Here is a 27,592-nt window from a genome sequence, read left to right as displayed (position 1 = left end):
AGGCTCTCCAGTAGCGGATCGAGGTTTGCATGTTACTTTGTATGAAATTTTGTTTGTTTGTTTTGGTTTCCTAATTTCGAAATTATCAGCTTTTTGACAATATAAAAAAGCATCATCAGCTTTAGTTATTGCAGCTTTAAAACTAAACAGTCATCAATAAGATATGAGAATTTAAACTAGAAATATAATAACGTGAATTATCATGGAGCCGAACCGACAACAGACACTTTTGTCTCCATGACTGCCAAAGAAAGCTTCATAATTTTACTTTGCGAATTAATTAAGAACCACCGGTTCATGCACACATACGTGCTTACAAACATTACATCACACAAATAATTCATCATGAATTAAGATATAATATAATTCGTGTGAAAAATTTTCCCCATAGATTATGTATTAAATGATTTTAGTAAACTATGAAAAATATTTTGTAAACTATGCATTAATGCTTCTAACTATCAAATAAATTGAAATATTAATTAATTAAAATGTTAAGACTTTGTAATTTTATAAGATATTAAATAGATTTATAATTATTGAAGTAAAGACTTCATTTTAGATGTACAGCATGTGGTTTTACAAACAGTGTTTTATAATTTTTTTTTTTTTTTTTTTAAGGTAACCGCGAGTTTCCGTCGACCGTGGTCAACCGACTATTCCCGCGAGGCTCACGGCACTCCACGTATTCTTGGAATTTAACCCTAGCCCGGGTGGCCAGCGGACTCGAACTGAGGGTACCGTATTGGGGGTTTTCCCCTCAAGTACCACTAGTCCAAGGCCGCTGGTTAAGTTTCCATAGTTTTACACTTCTACAAAATGTTAAAGAACATGGTTTAAAGTATACAAATTAATGTGGCATTTCATAAGAAAGGAATAAACTTTGATAGATACAAAATCTTAAGCTGATGCTCTCGCTCCATGGCTCCACCGATATCTTGGCTCCACCAATATCTTCTTCTTCCCAATCATTTCTTCGTTCTCTCATCTCTCTTTATCTTTTGATTCTTTAAGTAAATTAATCTACTTTTTTTCGTCACACGATTTTAAAAGTCTGCTTGGGAACAACGCATTCTCTATCAACCCTACATATTTTTAGTCACTCTTTCTGACTTTCCTTTCTCAATACCTCATTTTAGTTTTTATATATAATTTATTAAAACAGAATTACAAATAATAAATTAACCCTAAGATTTACTATTTATTTACAATAGAATGTTATTGAAGTAATTAATAAACTTATCTTTCATTATTAGTTGTTTTTTCCTATTTTATTTACACATTTCCTAAATTGATTATTAACTATAACCACACGTCTTTGGTCGAGTGGTCAAGGCGTTTCGTGCATCTCCAAAAGATCCAAATTCGAATCCGCACCACACCAGATTTTCAAAGCGCGTGACCACCGGAGCTTTCACGTTCTCTTTTCCAAAAATTGTTTACCATTTTTTTTTATTATTAACTATAGAAATCAGCAACAATAATTATATTTGAACTGACTTCCTTATTTAACGTCAGCAAAATCTACACGTAATATATATGATGAAAGTAATTCAAAGATATTGAGTGCATCTTTGTGGTCATCGGTTTTCGGTAGATTTTAAATATGTTAATCATATCGTAATGTATTCTATTTTTAACACATACAATCCATAGTTTTCTATTTCTTAGTGATCTAAATTTAGTAAAGTGTTTTGTATATATACCTTAATTTCTAAACTCCTATGTAATATAACTTTTGTAATATTTTTAATATTAAATTTGAAAATATTTTATTCATTTACTATCTATACTATTATTTGCGAATTAATTTTTTATAATAGAGCTCTCACGTTAAAACTTAGAGTGGCTAAAATCATTGTTACCCTTAGTGAATTATTAAATTTATTTATTAGATTAGATTATTGATTATAAATTAATAATATAAAAATTAGCCATAAATAAAAACGAATTTTAAATTTATTAAACCAGATAATTCATTTAAATTGATATAATAAAAGTTATCTAAATATTAAATGTACTTTACAAATAAAAAGATAATTTTTATATATTTTGTGTTGATATCCTAAAATATTATATTTTAATGTATTTAAAAAGTAAAAAAATTTAAGATTTAAAATATATATGTTATCCAAAAAATATTTTACATCATAATATTTTTATAATAAATATAAATTTATGTATTTAGTTTTATGTATATATGAATGTTTTCAAATCTGTTTTAATAAAATATATTTTATTAAAGTGAACAAACTATTATATATAAAAATTTAAAAATTTAATTCATTATTAAATATTTTAAAAGCAAAAAAATAACTGATTCTAATAGTTTTTGAATTGATAATAAATTTATTTATAATTTTTTGTAAAATTATTAAACCCGCAAGTGCGGGGCAACCCACCTAGTGGTTTTAATAAGCATGAGCAAAAATACCACAACCGAACCAAAATACTCGAATCTGAAACCGTACCAATTTTTTTAAATAACCGAATGGTTCCAAAATTTATATATCCAAAATCACCGAATCGAACCGAGAACCGAACGGATACCCGAATACGTAAAATATTAATTATTATAAAATATTTGAACAATTTAAAAGCATCTGAAACTATCCAGATATTTTTATCCAAAGTATATCCAAATTTTTTAATCTAAATCATCATTATTATTCGATATTTTATCCAAAATATCTGTTATTTAACCTAAACTACCTGAACTACTCGAAATAACCAAACATGAGACGAAACAAAATGAGAACCAAAATTTTTTGGGTATTTTATGATTTCTAATTCTATTATCCGAACCGAACTGAACCTAGAGTTACTCGAATTGAACTTGAACCAAAAATGATTAAATAATAAGTAGATCATCTATCCACCCTACCCGATATATAAAATACTTGAACCAAACCGAATCGATACCAGAAATGTCCATTCTAACTTATAATATAATCTAATCTATTAAAACAAAATTACAGATATAAATTAACCCTTGAACTATCTTTTAATTACAACAAATGCCACTACTTTTTTACTTAAACTCTAATTAATGTTAGATATCATTTTCCATAAAAAAATTATATTCGAATTTTCCTAAAACTTAGCTACCAAATATATTTAAAAGATTGTAATCTTCTATTTACTAAAGAAAAATATAAAATATAAAAATTGACTTTGCAAGTACAAGAAAAATTGGGAGATGGATTAAATTATCAGATTAATTTATTGGTTTATTGAAAATAAATTATTATATAGTTTCAAAAAAAAAAACTTAATCATCAATCACGAGAACTAATTATCATATTAATAATTTCAAAAATGAAAACTAATACCCGTGCGGGCGCATAGATCAAAATCTAGGAGTATTCTATAACAAAAGGTTCATTTTATAGAAACAATAAATGAAAAATCAAATCCATTGTCTTTGTAGAACAGCGTCAATGGTTGAGTGGTGGTAGACCCATCACCATCAAAATAATTGCAATTCGGCCGTTAATCATGTAATAATTTTAGTGTAATATATAGTTAAGGTCAAACTATCATATAGTTCTTCATTAAATATAAAAAGAGTTCTTAAGAATTTATCACATTTATACATGGAGTACTAAATTCCTATAAATACAAAAATAAATTACTAATTAAAGCCTGACTTTCTTTGGCAACTCAACTGTCAAACATTAACCAAACCCAAACCGGTAGTTGCACTGAACCAGATAGTCACATAGGCTCTGCTTTTCACCTCCTACAAGTCTTCTGCATCTCTCAAATGGCAACAACACTGAACACTGCACCATATTTTTTCTTTTTCACAGCTACATTGTACGGAGGAACCACTTGTAAATTTTCTTGAAGCTACAGTAATCATCAAACTCCGTAAAGTCTAAGGGATGTTTTGATGAACGAGAAAGCTAACGCACCGGTGAAAATGTAACTATCAACCCTGTCCAATATTCCACCTGCACCATGGACAAAGAGATTTATTAAGAGGAGCTGTGAATGATCTATGTATTAGTATGTTAAGTGGGGAGATTCTTACCATGTCCAGGGATAAGTGAACCAGAGTCTTTGACGCCAGCATCACGTTTGATCATTGATTCAGTAAGATCACCAAAGACTGACCCAAAGAAGTTAATAAACCCAAAAGCAATGGAGCTGAGGTAAACAAATCAAATAAAGTATTTACAAACAGAGAGATGATAAGAAAGAAACTGAGGTTTTTTTATCACAAAAAAAGAAAGAAACTGAGATTAGATAGAGAGATAAAAAACTAAGTAACCTGAAAAGAGATCGAGGCCAAGACAGAGAATTAGAGAGTAGAATGGTAATGACTATACAGCCAACAAATCCAGCAAAAGTCCCTTCCCATGTCTTTTTGGGACTAATACTAGTCAGAGGTGTCCTACCAAAAGCCTGCAACTTCTCTATTGTTAAACTCAGATTGAGAGCGGTTTCACTAGTTAAAAAAAAAGCTTTATTGTTTACCTTGCCACCGAGGAAAGCAAATGTGTCTGTGGCAATCACACCACTGAATGAAATCAACGTTGCCACAAGTCCAACTGTCCACTGAGGTGGACCACCAAGAAAAATTGGCCAAGTCCTTGCAATTCCTAAGAAAGGAGGAGAAAGTCTCAAAGATCTTTATGTTTTTGAGATATAAAAGGAGGGAGAAAAAGAGGTGAGAGAGAGCTTGCCAGTGTTGAGCGCAGGAGCAGCTAAACCACAACGAAGCTTAACCCAGAAACAAGGGAGATAACCACAGTAAAACAAACCAAACATTGTACTACTAAGCTGAGAAAAACGTGGGTTTCCTCTCTGTACTAACAAAGCCATTGCAACAACAAACGCTGCGCATGTCACCCATATATCAATGTTACCATAGTACCTAAACAAGAAACTCAGTCTCAAGAAGCAGTCAAAATGGTTAACAGGAACAAGAGATATTGAACTTACAGTGTAAGTATGGGCATAAGAGCACATATAACCGAGCAAAAACGAGATACGTATCTAGGAGGTGGAGTCATTCCTTTAGCTATGCCTCTACTTCTAACGAGCTCGAAATATTCACGAGAACCGATGAAAACAGAAGCTGCCAAGGCTAATGTGAAAACCCATCCTCCAGCTAAGACAACACCTCCAACAGGTAATCCAATGGCGACACCAAAGATGACTCTTTTCTTAAGCTGGCTTGCTTTCTTCTGCTTCTCTTCTTCTTCTTCAACATTCTGCAAATCCTGGATTCTTCTATCAACTCCCTAACAAAAAAGATGGAAACTTTGAGAGGAATCAGCGAAGGCTCATTGAATCAGACAAAGTGACTACCCTCAATTTCATAAACTAATCTTAAAAATTGAATCTTTATATCTAAAATAGATTCTTGGGAGCATATAAAGTTACTATTACCTCTGAGTTGTCATCACCAAGCTGGTTCGATTCAGCTCGAGTAACGGCCGTGAGGAAACGCCGTTCAACAGAAATTCTACCAAGGCGGGAACGAAACAAAGGTTTGGTTTTGGCATCACGGACCACACGTAGGCTCGAATAATCGGAGAAAGGTGGGAGATTTAGGGTTTTCTTAGTCGATACACGGCATGAGCATATACAGAGAGAAGTCGTTAATACCGGTACAGGCTTATTGTACGTACAGACTTTAGCAAAAGACGCCATTGTTTTCTCAACTGTGACACACGGAAATTAAGACCGAACAAAAGGAAGTGTTCTGTTTGAAACTCGCAATCTCTGAATCACATCATGTCGGAAAATCTGTGTCTGTGATTAGCTGAATTACTCGGCGAGTTTTGTACCGTAGTAACTAGGAGAAAGTACGAGGTGAAATTAGCGGTTTGTTAAAACCTTCTCACTCAGGTGGAGTCTTACAATCCTCGCACTATTTATTGTTCAGCGAGGATTTGTGTCTACAAGTAAAACAGAGACGACAAGTTAGAGGAGGAGAGAACACACAGAAACAAAATGTCTTTCGGATTACAAAAGTTGAAAAAGAGGAAGAAAATTCCAAGTCTAACGAAAACCGTAACACAATCAATCCTCTAACGCAACTAGGTTTAAGATTCAAAACCAAAGGTGAAATGACGACGATAAGACAGGACTGAATGTCATTCTGACACAGTTTTGATTTTGCCGAAGCCACTTTTTGATGTGGGTTTGTGGTATATAGTTTTTCCAGCGCGATCATGTCCTCTTCATAATGTATCCCAAGATTAGACCGATAAGTCCCACTAGGAGAACGTACAGGAACGGGATTCCACCACCACTCTGACTTCTATTGCTTCCACGCTTCAACTGCTCCTGCAATCACAAAACAAACAAAAGAAAATGGTTAAGACTTATCAAATTTGTAGGTGGTGGTAGTTCAAAGATACACGGGACCAGGTGAAAGTTCCTTACCAATTCTTGTTGAAGTCTGTTGTTCAGTTGAACCGCAGAGTTCTTTTCCTCGGTGAGCCTCGTGATGAGCGCTCTCGCCTGAAATCACACAAGTCGATAGTCATCAATTTTTAAATGTAACAGGAATGACCATATCACCTAAGTACAAGGGTAAGTTTTGCCAATTAGTAGCTACTAGGTTTGTTGCAAATGCATAAACTGAAAGCTAAAATCCAACATCAGAAGACACCTTATTCCTCTAGACCACGGTATTGAGGTACCAAACTCTACATAAAAGATTGGTCAAAGCAAAAAAACAAGGTAAAAGTATTTACGGTGATAAACACAAAGATTAGAGTTCTTGGTCTAACAAGCTTAAAAACAAAATGTACAATAAGCGAGCCATTAAATTCCTAATAAGCAGAATGATCTGGATAAGATAAAAAAGACATCTATAAAAGACCTGACAGAAAAAGATAATTCCGCAGTGATAGAATTAATACTCATGCACACTCTTTCAGATGCAAAGGTAGCTCAGCTTGTACAAAAGATCAGAAAGTTCATAAAAATACCTCAGAAGGGTTATCCTGAGGTTCAAGCCTGTTGACGCTAAATCTTGGAGCCTAAATAAATACAAACAAGAAAATGAGCAGGATTATTAGAAAAGGAAGCGCCTAGCATAGCCAGAAGCGTTCTATTTTCTTGGATATTGAAGCTGAGGTGTATAGTTACAGCAGTAAAGTCAGAAGCGTTGTTCCCATTGTCGGAGACAGAAGCTCTTGGCGAAGAGCCCTCTTCTGATCCTTCATGAACGGGTGAAGGTGGTCGTGGTGGATCAACATAGACAACTCTCAATTTAGTCTCCTCAACTCGATGCCCTGCCTCTTTGCTAAACTGCAGCGCGTTCATCAGAAAAAAAGAAAAAGAAAAAGAAAAACACAGTGTTAAGTCTCAGAAAACATGAGTGTTAAGTCCCCATTTAGAACCAATACCATCTCAGGAGTAACGTCCTTGGGAGTGACAGCGGGAGTAGCCACAACACATTGAAGCAAGAACTTGTCCTTGCACTGCAAATCAGCAGGAGCTTCCTTTTGCGCTTGCATGGTCACTAGTTCCCAAAAGAAAACAATCATTCAAACATTTAATCTCAGAACTAGTAACTGCAATTTCTCAATATAACAGAGGAAACCAATCTAACCAAGAACTTCAGAAGAGGATCTCGGATGAACAACGCCAGTGTTAGGCCTCACACAATACTTCTTTGGATTCGTCGTTTTAACCTAACAATTGAAGATCGAAAAAAACCTAAAGTTACACAGAAGATAATCTTCGAAATTGAGAAGGATTCATTCACCTTGAAGGCCACATAATTGTCCGTCTTGTTAGCCAAATACAGAGAGCAGGAGATCAGTTTCTTCAATTCAACTACGTACAAATCACCAAACCAACCAATCAAAACTAATCGGGAAAAAGGCAGATCTATAAGGAGGAGGAAGACATGCGAAGATCATTGAAAATTCGGATATGTATATGAGCTTACAAGGGAATTGAAGGTCGATAGGGTCGATGTCGAGAAGCGCGTTACTCATTCTGATAAGATCGCCGGCGAATTAACCGGTTCAATCGTTTAGAGTTAAGAGTGGTGGTGGTGGTCGTCGTCGTCGTCGTCTGTTTTGGCGTCTGTTTTGAAGGCTGGAGACGATATATGCCCTTCTTCTGATTCAAGGCGCGTCACTAATCTTGGGGGTATAATTGTCATTTAATGCAATGCGTTTTTAAAAAAGTTTTGACCGGCGAACACGAGGTGCTAAACCACGACCCCATTTTAGCTTTCTCTAATCTTTTTTAATTCTCAAAAAATATTATTTGAGTATTCTCAAAAAATGTCATCTCCAATCCCATTATGCTTTCCACTCTAAAATATAATTTTGAATAAAAATGTTCCAATAATATTCTATTTTTCACTCTATACTAGTAAAAAATGAATTTACCATATATAACTATTTTTTTTGTTCATCGTTCTCTTTTTTTACTTTAAAATAAAGTATAATTAGAGTATAAGTAACTTTATTATAAAATTATTCTATTTTAGAGTGAAAAATATAGCAAACCATTATGGTCTAAGTAATTACATCAGAGCAAGCAGAATTGAAACTCAAGCGAGAAAAATGTTTATGAGTAAACAATTTCATTTTCATTTTCATTAATCTGCAAAATATTTTTTGCAATAGTGGGTTTATATACAAACATAAACACGGCATAAACCAATCTTTAAACCAAAAAAAAAAAATACTAAACTATACATGATCAGGTATTCAAAGTATATACAAAGACTCCACTAATATTGTGTTTTTGAATAAATGGAGAATAATATTCTTCGAATTTGACTTCAAAACACTTTTCTTGTTGATAATCCATCTTTTCCAATTAACTAATTACTTTACCTTTAAATGTCTCTATATGTATCAGTCGAACAACAACATTATATATTGATATTGATAAAGCATTGAGAGAAAGTAAAGATTAGTTTTGGTTTCCGCTCACATTAATCAACGGTTTTGACTGCATACTTACTGCCTTACTTCCAACATGGGCCATGAACATTGCTTGTTTTTTTGAGACGTGATATCGCAAAACTTGACTGATTAAAATACGAAATATTAAGACAGTGACATAGTCCGTCTGGTCTAACGACATCTTCCTAGAACGAGATCTGGATCGGATAGATTAACCGGTGGAAGTGAGAAAGCACTGTACGTAGAGCTCCCTCTTCTCATCTCTCTCATCGTCACCAACGCCGCAACCGTATTCCTAAATATCCCTTCTCCCGCAGCCGCTGAACTCACCGCCGCAGACCGCTCATATCCCCTCTCCGCTTCCGCATTCGACGCCGGAAACACCGCGTCAATCGTCGTCTCCCACTCCCTCACCAGCCTCGACACCAAATCCGTCTTGAAAAATGGTTGATGAAGAACTTTCTGTATAAACGGTGATCGCAATGCTCCCCCTCTTCTCTTGTCGTACTTCTTTAAAATCTTAGCTAATCCTGTTAGATAGAATGTTTTTTCTTCCTTAATTCTCCGACAAGACACACTTTAAGTAAAGATTATCAATATTGGTTAACAGTAATTAAGTTTAATTACCAGTGTAGTTAATGTTGCTGTAATTAACGAGAAGTACCATCTCTCCATGGAAGTTAACAATGTCTTTTCTGATATCATCAATCTCCTCTCTGAACGTTTCATCATCATTGTCTCCACACTTTTCTACCAATCTCTGAATCCGATATTGCAATTCCTTCAAAAGTACAATATGTACATTAATTAAACTTTTAGTTCAAACTAAAACATACGTAAATTAGTACTCCTTCTGTTTCGAATTAAATGTCGTTTTAGAACAAAATTTTTGTTTCAAAATTAGTGTCATTTTATGATTTCAATGCAAAATTTATTGACTTTTTATTCTAATCTATTTTCTATTGGTTGAAATCTGTTTAGTTGTATTGGTAATGATGTTTTTATCTAGTAAATAGACAAACTTAAATGTTTTATTAATCTGTGTATCGAAGTCTAGAACGACAAGTAAAATGAAACGGAGGGAATAGTATAATCAACCATGGATTCAGCTCACCCGGTTTGGTTCACAGAGTCAACATGAGTCTGTAATGCTGATGACAAAAAAAAAAAAAAGTATAATCAACCATTAGTTAAAAAAACCTATGGTCAACACCTAACTTACATAAGAAAATGGATTAAATATTTGTTTTGTCCTGAAAATTATAGAGCGATGAATTGCTAAAAGTTGTTGGATTACTTTATAAATCACACTAATATAAATTAAAATCCTCCAAAGATGTTCAAATAATAAAATTAATTAATTTTCACTATATTGAATATTTCCTATCTACTTCACATTTATAGTTTGATAAAAATATAGTATTTTATTTAGCAACCAATGATATATTTTTGATATATAGTTATAGTATATGACGACCAATTAAATGATTTATTTATCATACAATTTTTAATATTGGGAAAGTTAGCTCAGTGATTGGCTAAAAAACTTAAAACACATTGTAGCGAGTCAATTCTTATGATAAAGTGAACAAGAATGATATGTTATCATACCTTGCGGTGGATGATGAAATCTTCCTCTTGTTCCACAAAGAAAGCATTAAACTTATCGATCTCGGCGTTCAACAAACCGATGAAGATAAATTCAGCCGGATCTGGAGAAGAGATCAGATTCTTGAGTTCTTTGTAACGGAGAAACTTATCTCGCCACTCCGGCAACGACTCTTGTATTTGTTCTTTAATCCTCTTCCCAAACTTCATCAAAATACAATATTATACAGTGTATCTTAAGTTTATATCCTTTCTTTTAACTGGAAAAAATAAAGAAATGTATTATAATGAGATCTGGAGGAGGAAGAAGTTAATATAGAGATTTATAAATAGTGGTTATGTAATACAGTAATAGAATATGAAAGAGGATATGCTTAGCTTTGGCGTGACCAAGTGTTGTGAAATGTGGCATGTACTAATTAAAGATATGAAATAAAAGTTAGATTATTGTTGCTGTTGATGTAAAAGATGACAAAATCCTCAGCATATTCGGTCTCAAGTTCTGTTTGAGTCTTATATATGTTTGCATTTTCTATGTAACATATAGTTTAATTTTGAATTTCTTATCTTTTTTGACTGGACCTTTTAGAGTATGTTTGGTATATAGGCATTACATGTTTTTCTTGTTGATTTTATGTTATCTTTTCAAGGTATAAACTCTAGAATGTGAGGCTGATTCCTTGATCTTACAACATTTTTACTATATAGATTTATTTTGTTTGTTTATTTTTGAATGCATGCTGTTGATGTGACCGCGAATCACGTCGTTGAGAGACCGTCGTGCACAAGGAAAGAAAGAAATTGCCGGGACGTTTGTGAGATTAGAGATGAAAGTGACTACAAGTCTAAAATGTGCTTGAAAAATGGTAGTCACGTAGATCTTCGTGAAGTCCTTCGACAAAGAGATTTCAAAGATTCCAAGGGAATCAAGCATATGTGTGTTTCGTAGCAAAAATTAAAGGTTTAGCATACCCATTACAATAACTCAATAAACTTGCCCATTCAAGACCCGATACTAGCTCATTCTAGATTTCTAGGTCCACACGTTGATGAAATTTTATTACTTAAAAACTAAATTTAGTTGTAATTCATCTTTATTGTTTCCATAGTTTTTTTGGTGTAAGTATTTCCTCAGTTGCATATTAATAATTAATCAACTCCAACGAACATGACTACACTTTATCGTTCATCACTATATGAACCTTGATTAGTATTTAGTACATATTTCTCCGGTTACTAAAAAGTAAAAAGCATACTCTAGGTATACAAGAAAACGTGATTCACTTGTATAAAAGCATGTTTTATTTTACCGCCAAAAAAGCATGGCGTACAAAAAACATCATAGCATACAAATTACCAAGTTTTGCATAGGCATGTCCTAAAATGCATAGTAGATCCTGGTAACAAGGAAAGAACATAATGTTCGTTAATATTGTAGTTTATGTTTCAGTTATCTCTCGAAAATGTAAACTCCTGAGTCTTGACCGTATACTTTTTCTTGCATTTCGTGTTCGGCTCAAGAAAACTTCTAAAATGTATGGAACCTGCAAAATAGACTTATAGACATGCAACGTCTTCGATGAACTTTCGTTACCACTCGTTAGAAGTTAGAATCCCTATTTGAAATAAATTTGTATTCATAATCAAATCTTACCCGTATATCCAATCCCCGTAATTGGTGTCTTAGTCTAATCCATAACAATGTATGATGTATCATAAGCTATAGATACGGACATTATCGTGTAACTTTGTCTAGATAAAAACTTCTAAACTTTATATGATTTGCCGGAAAAAAAAAAACTCCAATATGACAAACGCGTTAATCAAAGGGAATCCATCGATCCACAATTCCAGATTGTATATTGAAATGCATGTTGTCGTGACTCACCTAGTCAACTTGGGTTGGGTATATACATTCAGAAAAGAAAAACACTTGTAACATATATTAACATATACTTCCTTTTGTTACCAGATGTCAAATATGCGATGTTATTGTTATCTCACTTTACTTGTGGTTACCTCTTTGCATTGCATGCGATCTTCATTTTTTGTTATATACATTTGACACCTTTCTCTGTATGAGTTTCTTTTACATATCATAGCTTTACAAAGAGTGACCCTTCACGGACTTCTTTAGTTCTTTAGTATGAACGTATCACATCTACTGGATTTTTCTGCAATTAAATATGTCCAAAACCAGTTGTGTGCGTATAAAATCAAATTATAAATTATAAATTGGAAAATGAATATTTATCCATTTATAACAATTTAAAACTCTAAGAAAACGTAATCTTATGAAAATAAAACTTAAGCTAAATAAAGTAATTTACCCCCACTGTTATAACTTATTATAGCGTTTTTGTTGTTGTTGTTGTGCGTGTTCGCTCTTTTCGTAGACAAGTATAGAGAGGAAGTTCGTGCCAGTGTGGACATGATCTACTACTCTACTGGCAAAGCAAATGCATAAAATCGACTTACATATTTGAGACATAGAAAAGTTGTAAGGATTTAATAACACACAAATAAAACCCTTGAAAACTTATACTAACGTTTTCCGTTCCTTTCATAAAACCGTAATCATTCGATATATATATTGAAATATTCTTGAAAATTTACCAAACAAAGAGAAAGTCCCATTGAATATTCTATTTCTTTTAAAAATGAAAAATAGATTAGGGATACTTTGTAAACACTAAACCCAAGTGATTAGCCAATAGCCACCAAACAAATCATGGATTAATGATTTTTTCTTTGTAAACACTAGTGAGTAGCCACCAAACTGTGTAATAAGACTAGTTGAACCATCACAACTTTGTTGATATCTATTGGGTGGCGACTATGAACATTAGTTTTGATTCCAAATCATAACTAAAGAATAAAGTATACGTGAAGAATAATTCTAATGTGGTGGTAGTTCAAAACCCATAAGGCCAAATTTGATTCTACAGTGAAAATGATATAGAAACTAAAGTTGATTTCTTCCTTTTTTTTAGAGTTGACTTTTTTTTTTTGTCTAATGGTAGGCCAAAGAGATAGATGAAGTGGGCACTCTCTAGCTCTTGAAATTGTACAGTAATACCTAAATCAAGAACTGATATGATTCAGTTACCTAAAACAAGCGAATAACTTTATAGAAACACTTTCTTCTTCTATTCACTAATCACAATTCAATGGTCTGTGATTTAGGCCAACACGAAGTGAGGCTAGTAGTGAAAGACTTGGCGTTAGAACATGTAAAAGTAGCCTCTTTTGCATTTTAATATAAACCATAATAACAAAAACAAATAAAATATATAACCATAATAATAAAATTGTTTTTAGAGTTTGATCAAACCAAAAAGAATAATATATATATATTTTTTAAGGAAAAAAGTGACAACTCGTATCACGCAAAGCTGTTACCTTTCGTTTTCACCATTCATTGAACACGACAGAGGTTTCATCATCTTCGTTTGGTGCAGGAAGATTAAGATCTATCATCGTCTGTTTCACTGATACTTCTTCTTCTTCTTCTTTAACGCTTGGAACACTTTGATTTACAGACAATTCTCTCCTTGATCCGACGTTGTTGCTTCCGTGAGACCTCTTATGACCACCAAGCGCTTGTCCTGAAGTGAAAACCCTAAAACAGATCGGACATTGGTGAACTTTCTCGCACTCTATTTTATCATGCTCTGTTTTCGTTGACGACGTCATTGTTGTGAAAGTCTTGTTCTTTTTGTGGCTTGCTCTGTGCCCTCCTAATGCTTGATACGAATTGAACACTTTACCACAAGTCTCGCACTTGAATCTTCCTCTTCCTCTTCCTCCTCTGTTCTTGCTCGGTTTGTAATCTTCACGTTCATGATCTGTCTCTTCTTCTTCTTCTACTACAATCGTCTTGTTCTTCTGTTGCTTCCACTTGTCTCTCGAGAGCATAATGAGACAAAGGGCTAGATCTTCCTCCGTCGTCGTGTCAGAAGCTGAGCTGTGATGTTCCGGCTCTGTCCCCACCTCACAACCGGGTTGACTCGTTCTCACCTTCTTGAAGTCGTCGAAATCGAAAGATCCGAGCTTCCTAGTTCGCTTGGTACGTTTCCGAGTTGGATTCATCCTTGAGGACTCGGTTTCGCTTTCAAACTCTCCCCAAGACCAAGCATCGGACTCTGTCTCCTCACTGAGTTGACTCGGCCGTTCAGTTAATTCATAAAGCTCACGTTTTGAAGGGAGGGTAAGCATGTGAGATCTCATGTGACCACCTAAAGCTCTTCCATTGAGGAAGCTCTTGAAGCAAAACCTACACTTGTTTCTCTCCATCTTCAATACGAAAAGCTTTTTTGGAGTTATCTCTCACAAAGAAAGAGAGAAGAAGAAGTAGAGAAGCTACAAAAGGAGAGTAGGTAACAAAAGCGTTCTGCTTCTACAGCCAACGAACTAATAAGAAGACGAAGAGAAGAATTAAAAAGAGAAATTAAAACTTAAAAAAAAACAATAAAATCCATTAATTAATTCAATCAAAAAACGGAAAAAAGAAAGAGTAAAATTTTGTTCTTTTGAATAATAATCTAATTAAAGCGTTTGCCATGAAAGGGTGAAGAAAGGACAATGTAACATGCGAGCTTTGCCCGTTTCTGAAACAGCAACAAAAAAAACTAATCTTCACATTTCCCGTAATACCCTTCTTAAAAATAGCAAAAGTTCTATTTTAACACCTTCAGACACTACAAGTTGTCTATTTTTGGCGCAAAATAATTAATTAACTTACCCATCTATTAAGGGCACTTTTGGTATTGTACAAGGTGATGTCTTTTTTTTTTCCTTCTTGTTGTTGTAACGAGTCACAGGACCAGAACAAAGCGTTGTCCAAAAACGAGGGGAAGAATGTTTAACACTTTATGGGCTGTCAGTTCTTCGGTTTGTGACCGCCACGTACTAATTTTAACGACGGTTATAAAACATATCCTCACCCACCAGTAACTTTATCTCTATAATGTAACAAAAAATAGATTAAATTTTCAGTTTTAGCCAACTGTCAAGTGACCATGTCTCTTAGCAAGTTATAAGCAAGCATGATTCTAATACCCACTTAATCTTAGTATAATCTTAGTTTAATTCCACTAATCACTCGAATCAAGACGCTTAGGAATGCCAAAAATTGTGAAAAAGATTGGTTTTCTCCTTTGATTTTGGATCTTCAAAGCTACAAAACAATGAGAAAAAGTCAAGTGTCCATAATTTTCGTTTCATCAATAACACTGCCACACGTTCTTGTTCAACAAATCAAATATACCAACTCAAGTCCATTAAACTTAAACCAAAGATTAACAAAACAAAAAAGGAGTAGACAATAGAAGATGTGAGCTAGTTGTTTTTGAAAGTGTATTATCTAGTAATATCAGCATTAATCTCATCTTTTAAGTTGGTTCTTAAGACGTGGGTCCCACAGTTTTAATAAAAATCACTTTTTAATGCTCTTTTGTAAGGGGCGCTTCTAACTCGGTTTTAGCACTATTTGCGGGTTCCACTGACACGTGGCGGTCCGCGATTGGTTAATTTTTTTTTTTATAGAAAAAACAAAATTAAAAAAAAAAAAAAAAAAATTAGTCTGAGAACCCGTGCAAGGGTTGCTCTAAGCTGCAAACACATTTAACCATGGACCCACTAAATTTTATGCCTTTGGTTTAAAACAAACCTAACCATCTCACTTTATTTTCTGGTAGCACTGTACTAAACGTGATCAAACAACCCACACAGCGATCATGTGATCTTTTTGGATACATTGAACTGATCATTCGAAGACTAAATCATCCATAAGGTAAAAAACGTTGTAGTTTTACTTGTAAAGTGCATGGTATATCACAAATCTAGAATCAAGTTAAAGTTAAACGTTCCATAATTGTAGGTTACAAAAACAATAAATATACTCAAAGAACTTACTTAGGAAGGTAATTTAACACACAATGACTTTTAACGGAAAGTTAGAGATCTTTTGAATCAATGGTGTGGAAGCAATTCACATACGCAAAGTCTTAAAGTTGCGATTCTTCTTCAATGGCATGAATTAGGGTGTGACTGGTGACCAAATGAACGAAGAGGAACGCTATGTTCCTTAACATTCCTTAAACTTTTTACCTTTCACGAGGAATATGTTTTTCTTTTCATTCCTCTTCATTCCTTTATTTGTAGAAAATTATAGAACAAATCAATTACTCATTAATTTTGATAAGGAACCATTATTCCTAAAATTTTATTCCTACTCATTCATTTTCTATCTGTTCTTATTGTTCCCATGATGATTACCGGTCATACCCTCGATTGTGGTGCCAAACCACTTACGCTACTCTCTTAAAGAAAAAAACTCACCACTCTTTTTAATTTTCAGTTGACTTGTCACGTTAGAACTTCATATTAATATTCCATTATTAATAAAGTATAGTAAGCATACATATATGTGTTGCTTATTTCCAGCATGTAACATTGGGTTCCTAGATAGTAATCACTTTTACACATTAATCAAATTGTTTGATGAGCGAATAGAAGTAGCAACACTCTTCATGAAGTCAACTGATAAAAGGCGTAAAATATACGGAAAATAAAAATAAAATTTGGTTTTTATTCAATATTAGTTATCTTTCCATAGTTGACTGAATGAAATAAGGAGTTCATTCAGAGAGCTTGATCTTGAGATTTTATGATTTATAGACAATTTCAATAAATTTTGCTTTTAACAATTTAGAAACTTTATTTTTGTATGTATTATTAATTCTTAATTTTTTTGAGGATCATAAGTCAATGTTTTTTTTTTTTTTTTGAAAAAGGGCATCATAAGTCAATGTTTCAAGTGCCTATATTAAAACTGAACAAGAGTTCATCAAAATAAAAAAAAAACTGTAGAGGTTATATACCGATACTGCTATCGGATCATCATTTCGCGTGAAACCCGAAAGTTGTACTAGTTCATATTTAGTAGAAAAGAAGAGATCTATTCTATTAAAATACCAGTGTGACCCATTGATAAAAGTATGGTCCAACTATTATTTCTTTTATCTTTATCATTATTTAGAATATTATTTATTATGCTTTATGCCATTAGACCTATATTTAAATTACTAATTGAAAAGACCTAAAAAAAGATGTAAAACAAAAAATATACCCGCCCTTTATAAGTTCCAGAATCTAGTTGCAATATAAAGTTCCAGTAAAGCCGGTTAAAATTTACTTTTCAATAACTAATCAAAAACAGTTTTGGGTTTATTGTATAACTAGGATAAGACCTGCGCCTTGCGCAAGATGAGTTTATTTGTATATATTATCGATAGTTTTTTTTATATATGTGATCATTTTATTTATATATATAAAATATTTTTTGTTGTTATTATATAATTTCTTTCTGATGGATCAGATCAATTTTTATTAAAAATAATGGAACAAAACTATAATTAATACATCATGGGTTGATCGGATTGGACATTAAACAAATTATCATGTCATTTTAATGTTTTTAGTCGTATAATTAAGGAAAACTTACATTTTTGTAATTTAAAGTCGTTTTAAAAAAAAATTCAAAATATAGCATATAAGAAAATTCTAACATATAAGAAAAATATAACATATAAGGTGTCCTCATTTTTGTATTTTAAAGTTGCTTAAAAAATATATATAACATATAAAGGTTTCCTTATTTTGTAATTTAAAGTCATTTTAAAAAATTCAAAATATAACATATAAGAAAAAATCTAATTTTTTTTATTATATGGTTAATGTGATTGTTTAAGTTTTTTTAATAATATAAATTTAACAAAAATGAAGAAGGATGTAAAAATTGTTATCAAATCTTTATTATTCATAATCATTAATTCCCGTATATATGTAAATCATATTAGGTAATTCTGTAGCTTTTATTTAAGGAAAGAATACACACTTCATATATTTTAGGTTAATATAATGTTCTCTAGTGTTACATAATTATGGAATAATGTGACACCATTAGATTAAACTATACTTTATATTAGATGCTTTAGAATTCTTTGAAATAGAATTTAGAAGGCATTTAGAGTGTCACCTAGGATTTGAGGTTTTTTTTAATTAATACAAAATTAAGGTTCTAATTTTTCAAATGCTTTTCAATTAATATATAGGGTATACATGCATTTAACATTCTTCCATTTTGTGCTTGTAAATTCGTGTATGTTGCTCTTCTTCTCGCAGTATTCTCTCACACTAACATATGTAAATGCTCGTTAATATAAGTCACACTAACAATGGGGATGTTGAACCCAAGTTTCAACCGTTGAATACATTACAAATGAGTTGTTGAAATTGTGTTGCTTATCTAGGTGGCTTCAAGGGTGTCGTAAAGTTTAAATATGTTGATAAAATTTTATGTGCCCCCGCTTAGTCACATGTCACAAATTGAATGTGTAGAAATATTGTACAATTTTTTTATCTTCATCCAGTAATTCGAACTCATTTATTTATTATATAATAATATCTTTTTTTAAATTATATCAAAATTCGTATTTTTTATGATCTATAAATAGAGACTAATCTCATTTCATTTGGATACATTAAAAAAACATCATTTTTCACTATAATCAACTTTTTTCGTGTTTTAAATATTTTTTGTTAAATGGATTCTAATAATAATTTCTTAACACTTAAAATTCTTCTTATTAAAAGTTATGTTATTTTAGTTTTTAAGTTAATTAAAATAAAAATATTATTGATATATACTTATTATATTATAAAAGATAAAAATATGAATTAAAAATGGTGGGGTAGAGTGCTGAATTTTTTTTAAACAAACTATTGAAGATATCAAAAATAAAGTGGGCGTTGAATAAATTTGGTAAATGAGAAAAAATATATATGGAATGTTAGAAAAAGAGTGTTGAAAATGAAATGGACGTTAAAACCATTGTAAATACTCTAAGTAAGGATTTGATTGGCGTTGGAGCTTTCATGACTTTAGAGAATTATAAAGCAAGTCTAAATTTTACCAATCAGACTTTTAACAATAATTGTCCTTCTAAAATGGCTAAAGTCACAACATAATTTTATTTTTTCTTTTTCTTTTATTTATAAATTTTTAATTCTTTTTATATTTAAAGCTCAGTATTTTTAGTGAGTAAATCTTTTTTTTTTTTAATTTTGTTCTTTTAAGATCAATATTGCATTATCTTCCATGTCATATATATATTTCTTTCGGTACTAATATAATTTAACATCATTAAAAGAAACACTAAAGTAATATTCACAGATTCTATATTTCAAACTATTAATATTCTATATATATACTTAATCTCACATTTAAAGTTTGTAAAGCATAATTCTAAAGCGAAAGTTTAAAGTTACCAATGGGAGCCTGAGTATATAAGAGAACCTGCGGAAGAAAGCCCATTAAAATAGCTAGGCCCATGACAGTTTTTTTTGGGCAACGACCCGTAACAATTAAAAAACAAATGAATTAAACCTAAAACCCTAAATCTTGTTCCTCAGTCATCCTCTGTAACAGAGGTTTTTCCTCAGACCAAACCCTCCTCTACCTCTCTATCAGCATCGATGACGAAGAAGAGCGAAGGAGCTAACGAAGACCAAGTGAAAGAACCCAAGAGAAAAGTCGTCCCTGTAAAATCTCAGAAAGAAGCAAAGGAAGTGAAAAGCTCGGAAGAGGAAGAAGACCTTCTCTTAGACTCCGGCACTGATTCCGACTACGACGGAGATGTATTCTTCATCTTCTTCTCTTACTCCTTCATACCTTCGACCTCCTTCTTTGGTTAACTCTGTGTGTTTGGCATGTTCAGAGCTTGTCAGGCTCTTTGAACTCCGATGACTTCGACTCCGAGGACGACGATGAAGTGGTAGATAGTGAGAATGGCGAGGAAGAAGATGATGAAGGTTCTGAGCAACGTGAAGTAGCCGAAGAGAGCGATTCGTCAGAAGATGAGGTGGATGCTTCTCCTCTATAGCGTTATGAAATTATATACAAAAGTTTTAATCTTGTTAAATCTGTTAGGTTGCTCCAAGGAACACAGTTGGGGATGTTCCATTGGAATGGTACAAAGACGAGAAACATATTGGTTATGACATCACTGGTAAAAAGATCACCAAGAAAGAGAAACAAGACAAGCTTGACTCTTTTCTTGCAACTATGGATGACTCCAAGAACTGGTCTGTTTCAATACTTCTCTGTTTGTTTTTGGGTGTATATTAGTTAGTTAATAAACACTAGGCTGATGTAAGTTGGTAACACTTTAGGCGCAAAGTTTACGATGAGTATAATGACGAGGAAGTGGAGCTGACTAAAGAAGAGAGCAAACTCATTCGTAGAATGCTCAAAGGAGAAGCTCCACATGCTGACTTTGATCCATATGCGGTATGTTTGTAGTTTTATGTGTATAGCTCTTTATCTCAAGATTTGGACCTTTTGATTGATTCTCTTGGTGGTGGTGTCAGCCTTATGTTGACTGGTTCAAATGGGACGATGCGATACATCCGCTCTCAAGTGCACCGGAACCCAAGAGAAGGTTCATCCCTTCAAAATGGGAAGTCAAAAAAGTTGTTAAGTTGGTTAGAGCGATAAGGAAGGGGCTGATCAAGTTTGATAAGCCTGAAGAGGAGCCTAATGTGTACCTTTTATGGGGTGATGATTCAGCTTCAGATCAAAAGAGCAAGCACTTGACTTATATTCCTCCACCCAAACTAAAACTTCCAGGACACGAGGAATCTTACAATCCTTCTTTGGAGTACATTCCATCAGAGGAAGAGAAAGCCTCTTATGAGTTGATGTATGAGGAAGATCGTCCAAACTTCATTCCTAAAAGGTATGTAAAGCTTTGTTCAATAGTTGTCTTTGGTATTTGCTAGCTGAAGCCTCATGGTAAAATTTATATGTGCGTAGGTTTACATCTCTGAGAAGCATCCCAGCATATGAGAATGCACTTAAGGAGTCTTTTGACCGTTGTTTGGATCTTTACCTATGTCCCAGAGTCCGAAAGAAGAGAGTGAGTACTTAATTTGATCATCTCCTTTTCTGTGTGTTTTTAATCTCACAGTGTGTTTGTTTCTCCAGATAAACATTGATCCTGAATCTTTGAAGCCTAAGCTACCTAGTAGGAAGGATCTTAGACCTTATCCAAACTCATGTTATCTTGAGTATAAAGGCCATACAGGACCTGTTACTTCCATATCCACTGAACTTTCCGGCCAGTGGATAGCCTCAGGTATATATCATTTACTGTTTTGCTTTCAATCTTCTTTAGCTTTCTTTTGTTTTGCACGATACCAATCTTTTGTGTTCATTTTTTTTTCTGTTCTTCAAAGGTTCAACTGATGGATCTGTTCGTATATGGGAAGTGGAGACTGGTAGATGCCTTAAGGTCTGGCAGTTTGATGAAGCTGTTAAGTGTGTTGCCTGGAATCCTCTTCCTGACTTTCCAATTCTAGCCGTCGCCATGTGAGTTAGGATCTTTGAGAGTTTATTTATCAGCTTCCGTATTCTGAAACCATCACATTTTACATTTGCAGGGGAGTAGATTTGTTTTTCCTGAACACTGAACTTGGCACTGATGAGGAACAACAAAGGATTGAAGAGCTGCTTCGCTTAGATAACCTTCCAGAACTTGATGAAGCTGGTAAGCGTCTCAGTATACACACCAACATGTTTGTAAGAAAATTATTAACTCCTCTCCTTATTTGTGTATGTCTTGCACCATGTTAATCATAGCTGCAGCAATTGCAAAGTGGCTTCCAGATGAGAAATATCGAGGGATCAAGATAAGACACTTCAAGGTACACATTTACTTTAGAAAAGTCCTTGTTTGCAGTTAATGTCGGTTTTATTACGGGGAATTATACTTTAACCAGTGTTTTTAAAACCGTTGACCCCATGGTTGGACCAAGACCGACCCCATGGTTGGATCAGGTTCGACCATGAACCGATCACGTAGCTGGATTAGATCTAATAATTGGTTTGACCATGAACTGGTTATGTAGTAGGATTGGATCTTAAAGCTATTGAACCGGATAAAAACCATTAAAACTATTAAAAATCCATAAACAAACCGTGTGAACAAAAAAAACTAGTTAATATTTATAATATTTTATATTTAATATTTATTTATCATATTTACTAACATTACTTTTAAATTACATATTAAAAATATATTGAACTAGGTTTACCTTCTGGTCCGGTTTTAAAAACATTGACTTTATCTGATTTTTTTCCTTCATATTATGTATTTTCAGAACCTATCGTATATTGACTGGCATCCAAGAGGAGACTATCTCTCAGCAGTCATGCCAGGGGGCGAAACGCGAGGTGTTGTAATACACCAGCTCTTAGCACATTCAACAAAAAGGCTCCCAATAAAGATGCGTGGACTTCCAGTGTGCACACTTTTCCATCCCAATCACCGTGGCATCTTCATCATCGCCACGAAAAAGTACGTGCGTGTTTACAATCTTCACAAGAACGGAGAGCCTATAAAGAAGCTTGAGACAGGGTTGAGAGAAATCTCGTCCATGGCGATTCATCCTGGTGGTGATAATCTGGTAGTTGGAAGCAAAGAAGGGAAGATGTGTTGGTTTGACATGGACCTGTCTTCGAAACCTTACAAGATTCTCAAAAACCATCCTAAAGACATTACCAATGTGGGGTTTCACCGTTCGTATCCCTTGTTTGCTTCGTGCTCGGAGGATTCAACAGCTTATGTGTTCCATGGAAAGGTGTATAGTGATCTTAATGAGAATCCTTTGATTGTGCCGTTGGAGATTCTAAGAGGCCATTCTTCAAAAGGAGGTCAGTTTTTATTCTCCGTCAATCATGTGTTTCGATTCTTTAAGAGATTAAGAGGTTAATTCATATTAAGGGTTTTGAATTTTTTGATGGCAGGAGTCTTGGACTGCAAGTTTCATCCAAGGCAGCCATGGCTATTCACGGCAGGCGGTGACTCAGTTATCAAACTTTATTGCCATTAAGTTTATTCCAAGCCCTATTTCTTTTGACATTTGCAAGTTGTATTGGAAAGTTATTTGTAAGACTTGTCTCCATAACATGAGAAATCCGGTACTATATAGTGGGTCATTTAAATCACAATTCTTTTATACCTATTAACCGTTCACTAAATATAACTATAATTAGAAATTGTTCCGTACAGCCGTATGCAGGCTTGGCATAATATTTGTAATTCATAATCCGAACCGAACCGAACCAAAAAATTTGATCCGTATCCGGACCGAAATGTTAGAAAACCCCAAATGCATCTTGTAGAGTGTCACAAAACATATTCGTACTCGAAATGTTATTAACCGAGCCCGAACGGGTAATCTGAAAAACCAAAAACCCCGAAATAATATCCGAAAACCCGATCTGAATATCCAAATTAGTATGCAATAAAAATATTTGAAATATAAATGTGTATTTCAAATATTAAGTTTCAAATTTATTTTGATATGATAATTAAAGATAAGTATTTTAAATTTAAATAAGTACCTTATATACCCAATTCTCTATAAGTAAATTATTTATTATATTTTTTAAAGATTTTAGATTTTACTTTGGGTTATCCAAGTAATCCAATATAACCCAAATCTGAACGATATATGGTTATTTTATGGGGTTTATGATGTGATACAAATTAGCCGAAACAGATGTGTTATATCCGAACCCGACCCGTAATCACAAATTCAATAGAATGAGACCTAGGGTGTGTTAAAAATTAGAACCAAAATCTGAAATACCCGATCCGAACACCAATGGATACCCGAACGTCCATGCCTACACATGTGGATGTTTGTTTTAATTTTTTTATGAGTATATATTGGATTTTCATGATTATTGATACATATTTTAACATTTATAGTATAGCTAACCGTCTATTATTATATTTGCATAAATAATTATATAGTGTTAATGCGATAATTTTTTTTTTCAAATTATCATTTGTATCACATTTTCTTGTAATATATTTATTTTATTAGTTTGAGCTCGAGTTCTATATTTTTGAATATATTATAAAATGATATTTTTGAATATTATTTTATCAGTAGTTTATATATTTAAAATTTAGTGCTTACATGTATAATTAAATTTTAAATTATTAGTAATACATAATTAATTAATTAATATGTAGAGATTTTATTTCATTTCATTTTATGTCCAATTAGTATGTTTGAAACAATATATTTTATCATCAGTTAGTTAGAAACGATTAAGGTATGTTACATGCTTATTTTAAATAATTGAAAAATAATTAATGCTAAAATCTATGAATAGTTAGACTCTAAGTGGCAGGAGCTGCCATTGATGGATTTGGAAACTGTTTCTATGGCCACATACTTGTCCTATTTCATTAAGCTTGGATGGGATGGTTTTGGTATGGTTTACAGGGTATATAAACGAGATGAGCAAACACTTGGGTTTTAGTGTGTCTTTGAGTAACCAGATGTGGCGTATTGGCTAAGCTACATATGGTCTGATATGTTAATTGTTTCTTTACACGATGAAAATGGTAAAAAATATTTTATATATATATATATTAGGTGAATTTTGCAAGAAATAAAATGTAGGAATTACTCAACATTTTGTTTTTCTTTTCAATAATTTCTTGGGAAATTGCACCCTAAATCCCCTAAATCTCACATGATGGTACCTTGATTGCCAGACACCGAAGTTTACTGTTATAGGCAGATTGTTAATATCCATGTTCTTTTTGTATTATGAGCAAATTGACTCTGTCGGTGATCATACGAATTCATATCTTCGTAGGATGTTGAAAATCTCTTATAAGTTTTTTCCAATATAATTTTCCGGAAAATACTTACGCGTAGAAGTATTAATTTATTTATATTTCTACGTACACTTTCCTTTTAATTAATCATATATAATTTCACTTCATGTTTCCATATATGGGACATATGGTTATATATCTTTATTATAATTATATAAAGGTCCCTAGCATTTGTATAGAAGATAAAAACACGTTTAAAAAAAAAAGATAAAAACATATAGACATATATTTTTCATATTTCTTGTACAGTGAGAATTCCCTTGATTTAGATAATTGAGTAAAATAGTAAATATATGCGCATATGTAAACTGGTTTTTGTTATAATAGAATTGATTATTATTAAAAAATAATAATTTAAAAGCTTTTTCTCCATTGTGTAGGAGCGGGGGACGAGTGAAATACAATTTGACCAAAAGTGAAACTCTAAAAGTTAATGATTGACCGGTAAGTCTGATCGGCTCTCCAATTTGCGGGAATAACACCCTGAGCGACCACTACTTTACGAGACTCGCGAGATGTAAGTCTAATGTTGAACGGACCTCTCAGAGCACTGCCGGAATTTACTTTCCACAGGGCGGACCTCATATCTTGCATGGCTATAAATCCTCCGCCAGCCAGTTGAATTTCAACAGAGGCCAAATCTCCGTCACCGTTTTCATATTCCACAACAAATGCCATGTAGAAAGGGTTTGCTCCGGCATCAACATGGAAAGCTATATTAGTCCCTCTATATAAACATGGAGCACTGGTAAACAAAACATAATAATAAAAAGATTATTTCCTTTTTGTTAGATAAATAGTAAAATAACAGAATTGAATGACATAAAACATATATCAGAAAATAGTGTTTCAAAAAAAGAAGAATGACAAAACATATATTAAAAATGTTTTTATAGGTTAATGTCTATATATTTTTTTTTTGCTAGAATGTTAATATCATATAAAATGAACAAAGAACTTACAAAAGAGTTCTAGACAAAATGTTTCCGAGGCAAAAAAATAAAACAAAGAAAACATTACACACACCTAATAATGTAAAATTAGAGAGATGACTGATCAGCTTAATCACAGCCACAGAGATATTCTTAGTTGTATATTTAAGGTATTATGAAGTAAAGAATAAGAGGATAAACTTTTATTTGAGTACGTACTATCAAAATTTTAAAATGTCATAACCGAGACTGAGTTTTAGGAGAACAATAAGGTATATTTGTACCGTCTATAACTAACACGTAGAACACCAGCGGCTCGAAGACTACCAGCTTGGCCAGGTTTGGCTAAGGCACCGATGGCTTTGCCGCTAAGGTCAAAATGGAATGGTTCGGAGGCGCAAGGACCACCGGGACACTCGTCGGTTATCGTCACCGTTATTGGTCTCCCTGAACACGCTGCATTCCCGGTGCACACAATCTAATATATATACACATGCCATTGATATATTTACAACATGGTTGAGAAAAAAATATGTCTGTAACCGTATGGCATCATCTAGACTTGCATGCATGCTACGTACTATATATAGTCTTTTCAAACTAAATCTAGCCTGACCACGAAGAAATAGGTCATTATTGAATATATTTATGTATATATACAGGTCGTTACTCTTTAGTTAAGTATGTATATATTAGAGCATGATTAACGCTAGGGGAACATGGGTTCTTAGGTTTTTTTTTTTTTTTAATCCAATTAAAAAAAATTAAAAATGGACCAATCGCAGCCTGCCACGTTTCAGTGGGACCGCAAACAGTACACAAACCCAACTAAAGTCGCCTCTTGCAGAAGAGGCAGCTCTTGATTATAAAGTGGAATCCGCTTATTTTTAATTTTTTTTTTTTTAAAAGACAGCTATAAGAGCCGCAGTTAAAGGTGCTCTTAGTGTATCATTTCGGGTCGTTCCAGACAATTTATTCTATATATTGATACGAACTTGATAACATGTTCCACATCCTTGTCCATTGTTGAATAGTGAAGGGCCTCCGGCTGAAACCATCGCGTATAACGGTGGGTTAGCCACTGCCATCCCATATCCACAAGCTCCTCCTATATAGATATTAACATATATATACTTCATTTAAATCCAATTATTAGAAGAACCAAATTATATATATGTTGTTGCAAACACTACAAGAAAACAGCGATATTCTGACGGACATTCCGACGGAAAATGAAATCCTCGGAATATCCCGAGGAATTTCCGAGGAAATTCCGAGGAAACACAAAATTTGGTTTCCTCGGAATTTCCTCGGAATAAACCGACGGAATTCCGAGGAAATATCAATCCGTCGGAATATTCCGAGGAAATTCCGAGGAAATATATTT

The 27,592-nt window shown here is 33.2% G+C and overlaps 6 protein-coding genes across 9 annotated transcripts in view; 1 reads left to right on the top strand and 5 right to left on the bottom strand.

Annotated features, from left to right (window-relative positions):
* Positions 1-3,525: 3,525 nt before the first annotated feature.
* On the bottom strand, positions 3,526-5,870 carry LOC106336374 (phosphatidate cytidylyltransferase 4, chloroplastic). Of its 2 annotated transcripts, XM_013775193.1 has the most exons (8): positions 5,401-5,870; positions 4,951-5,252; positions 4,692-4,882; positions 4,483-4,607; positions 4,277-4,410; positions 4,037-4,152; positions 3,918-3,956; positions 3,526-3,812 (listed from the first exon to the last, which is right to left on the bottom strand). In XM_013775193.1, the coding sequence occupies exons 1-8, from the start codon at positions 5,662-5,664 to the stop codon at positions 3,763-3,765; spliced, it is 1,221 nt and encodes a 406-aa protein (XP_013630647.1). In that variant the 5' UTR covers positions 5,665-5,870; the 3' UTR covers positions 3,526-3,762. The 2 variants fall into 2 exon arrangements, with proteins under 2 accessions (XP_013630647.1, XP_013630646.1); XM_013775192.1 differs by having other exon boundaries at positions 3,526-3,956.
* An 89-nt stretch (positions 5,871-5,959) lies between these two features.
* LOC106336376 (vesicle-associated protein 1-2) lies at positions 5,960-8,095 on the bottom strand. The gene is made up of 8 exons (XM_013775194.1): positions 7,922-8,095; positions 7,736-7,806; positions 7,580-7,661; positions 7,374-7,489; positions 7,114-7,275; positions 6,954-7,004; positions 6,403-6,480; positions 5,960-6,303 (listed from the first exon to the last, which is right to left on the bottom strand). The coding sequence occupies exons 1-8, from the start codon at positions 7,968-7,970 to the stop codon at positions 6,187-6,189; spliced, it is 726 nt and encodes a 241-aa protein (XP_013630648.1). The 5' UTR covers positions 7,971-8,095; the 3' UTR covers positions 5,960-6,186.
* Positions 8,096-9,045: 950 nt separating this feature from the next.
* Positions 9,046-11,013, bottom strand: LOC106333772 (SPX domain-containing protein 3). The gene is made up of 3 exons (XM_013772182.1): positions 10,509-11,013; positions 9,525-9,678; positions 9,046-9,427 (listed from the first exon to the last, which is right to left on the bottom strand). Exons 1-3 carry the CDS (start codon positions 10,713-10,715, stop codon positions 9,069-9,071), a joined length of 720 nt encoding a protein of 239 aa, XP_013627636.1. The 5' UTR covers positions 10,716-11,013; the 3' UTR covers positions 9,046-9,068.
* An 830-nt stretch (positions 11,014-11,843) lies between these two features.
* LOC106332171 (zinc finger protein ZAT4-like) lies at positions 11,844-14,984 on the bottom strand. Of its 3 annotated transcripts, XR_001268008.1 has the most exons (3): positions 13,908-14,984; positions 12,525-12,679; positions 11,844-12,049 (listed from the first exon to the last, which is right to left on the bottom strand). XR_001268008.1 is itself a non-coding variant. In XM_013770643.1 (2 exons), exon 1 carries the CDS (start codon positions 14,799-14,801, stop codon positions 13,917-13,919), a length of 885 nt encoding a protein of 294 aa, XP_013626097.1. In that variant the 5' UTR covers positions 14,802-14,984; the 3' UTR covers positions 11,848-12,049; positions 13,908-13,916. The 3 variants fall into 3 exon arrangements, 2 of the variants coding, with proteins under 2 accessions (XP_013626097.1, XP_013626096.1); XM_013770643.1 differs by lacking the exon at positions 12,525-12,679 and having other exon boundaries at positions 11,848-12,049; XM_013770642.1 differs by lacking the exon at positions 11,844-12,049 and having other exon boundaries at positions 12,067-12,679.
* A 5,000-nt stretch (positions 14,985-19,984) lies between these two features.
* Positions 19,985-23,561, top strand: LOC106328942 (ribosome biogenesis protein BOP1 homolog). The gene is made up of 12 exons (XM_013767489.1): positions 19,985-20,207; positions 20,288-20,431; positions 20,500-20,654; positions 20,742-20,859; positions 20,940-21,307; positions 21,385-21,487; positions 21,556-21,706; positions 21,807-21,939; positions 22,011-22,117; positions 22,210-22,274; positions 22,731-23,283; positions 23,377-23,561. Exons 1-12 carry the CDS (start codon positions 20,046-20,048, stop codon positions 23,460-23,462), a joined length of 2,145 nt encoding a protein of 714 aa, XP_013622943.1. The 5' UTR covers positions 19,985-20,045; the 3' UTR covers positions 23,463-23,561.
* A 2,135-nt stretch (positions 23,562-25,696) lies between these two features.
* The window catches only part of LOC106334133 (expansin-B4-like), a 9,601-nt gene continuing 7,705 nt past the window's right edge, over positions 25,697-27,592 (bottom strand). Inside the window, exons 2-4 of the mRNA XM_013772470.1 lie at positions 27,201-27,313; positions 26,490-26,683; positions 25,697-26,018 (exon numbers count right to left, since the gene is read on the bottom strand). Of these exons, the coding sequence (XP_013627924.1) occupies positions 25,697-26,018; positions 26,490-26,683; positions 27,201-27,313 (629 nt within the window). The remainder of the gene's footprint in view (positions 26,019-26,489; positions 26,684-27,200; positions 27,314-27,592) is intronic.

Source organism: Brassica oleracea, chromosome C3, assembly GCF_000695525.1.
Source record: "Brassica oleracea var. oleracea cultivar TO1000 chromosome C3, BOL, whole genome shotgun sequence".
Classification (NCBI taxonomy): domain Eukaryota; kingdom Viridiplantae; phylum Streptophyta; class Magnoliopsida; order Brassicales; family Brassicaceae; genus Brassica; species Brassica oleracea.
Note: the sequence above shows the minus strand (reverse complement) of the source record. Positions and strands in the feature narration are given on the sequence as shown.

Excerpts from the sequence above, each read along its gene's own strand:
- LOC106336374 (XM_013775192.1), bottom strand. The coding sequence starts at position 5,664 with ATGGCGTCTTTTGCTAAAGTCTGTACGTACAATAAGCCTGTACCGGTA. Across the intron at positions 4,883-4,950 it reads CTTATGCCCATACTTACACT|GTACTATGGTAACATTGATA; the intron begins GTAAGTTCAATA and ends TTTCTTGTTTAG. Across the intron at positions 4,411-4,482 it reads TTGCTTTCCTCGGTGGCAAG|GCTTTTGGTAGGACACCTCT; the intron begins GTAAACAATAAA and ends GAGAAGTTGCAG.
- LOC106336376 (XM_013775194.1), bottom strand. The coding sequence starts at position 7,970 with ATGAGTAACGCGCTTCTCGACATCGACCCTATCGACCTTCAATTCCCT. Across the intron at positions 7,807-7,921 it reads TATCGACCTTCAATTCCCTT|TTGAATTGAAGAAACTGATC; the intron begins GTAAGCTCATAT and ends ATTTGTACGTAG. Across the intron at positions 6,304-6,402 it reads ACAGACTTCAACAAGAATTG|GAGCAGTTGAAGCGTGGAAG; the intron begins GTAAGGAACTTT and ends TTGTGATTGCAG.
- LOC106333772 (XM_013772182.1), bottom strand. The coding sequence starts at position 10,715 with ATGAAGTTTGGGAAGAGGATTAAAGAACAAATACAAGAGTCGTTGCCG. Across the intron at positions 9,679-10,508 it reads ATTTCATCATCCACCGCAAG|GAATTGCAATATCGGATTCA; the intron begins GTATGATAACAT and ends GTACTTTTGAAG. Across the intron at positions 9,428-9,524 it reads CAGCAACATTAACTACACTG|GATTAGCTAAGATTTTAAAG; the intron begins GTAATTAAACTT and ends TCTATCTAACAG.
- LOC106332171 (XM_013770643.1), bottom strand. The coding sequence starts at position 14,801 with ATGGAGAGAAACAAGTGTAGGTTTTGCTTCAAGAGCTTCCTCAATGGA.
- LOC106328942 (XM_013767489.1), top strand. The coding sequence starts at position 20,046 with ATGACGAAGAAGAGCGAAGGAGCTAACGAAGACCAAGTGAAAGAACCC. Across the intron at positions 20,860-20,939 it reads CTGACTTTGATCCATATGCG|CCTTATGTTGACTGGTTCAA; the intron begins GTATGTTTGTAG and ends TGGTGGTGTCAG. Across the intron at positions 23,284-23,376 it reads AGGCCATTCTTCAAAAGGAG|GAGTCTTGGACTGCAAGTTT; the intron begins GTCAGTTTTTAT and ends TTTTGATGGCAG.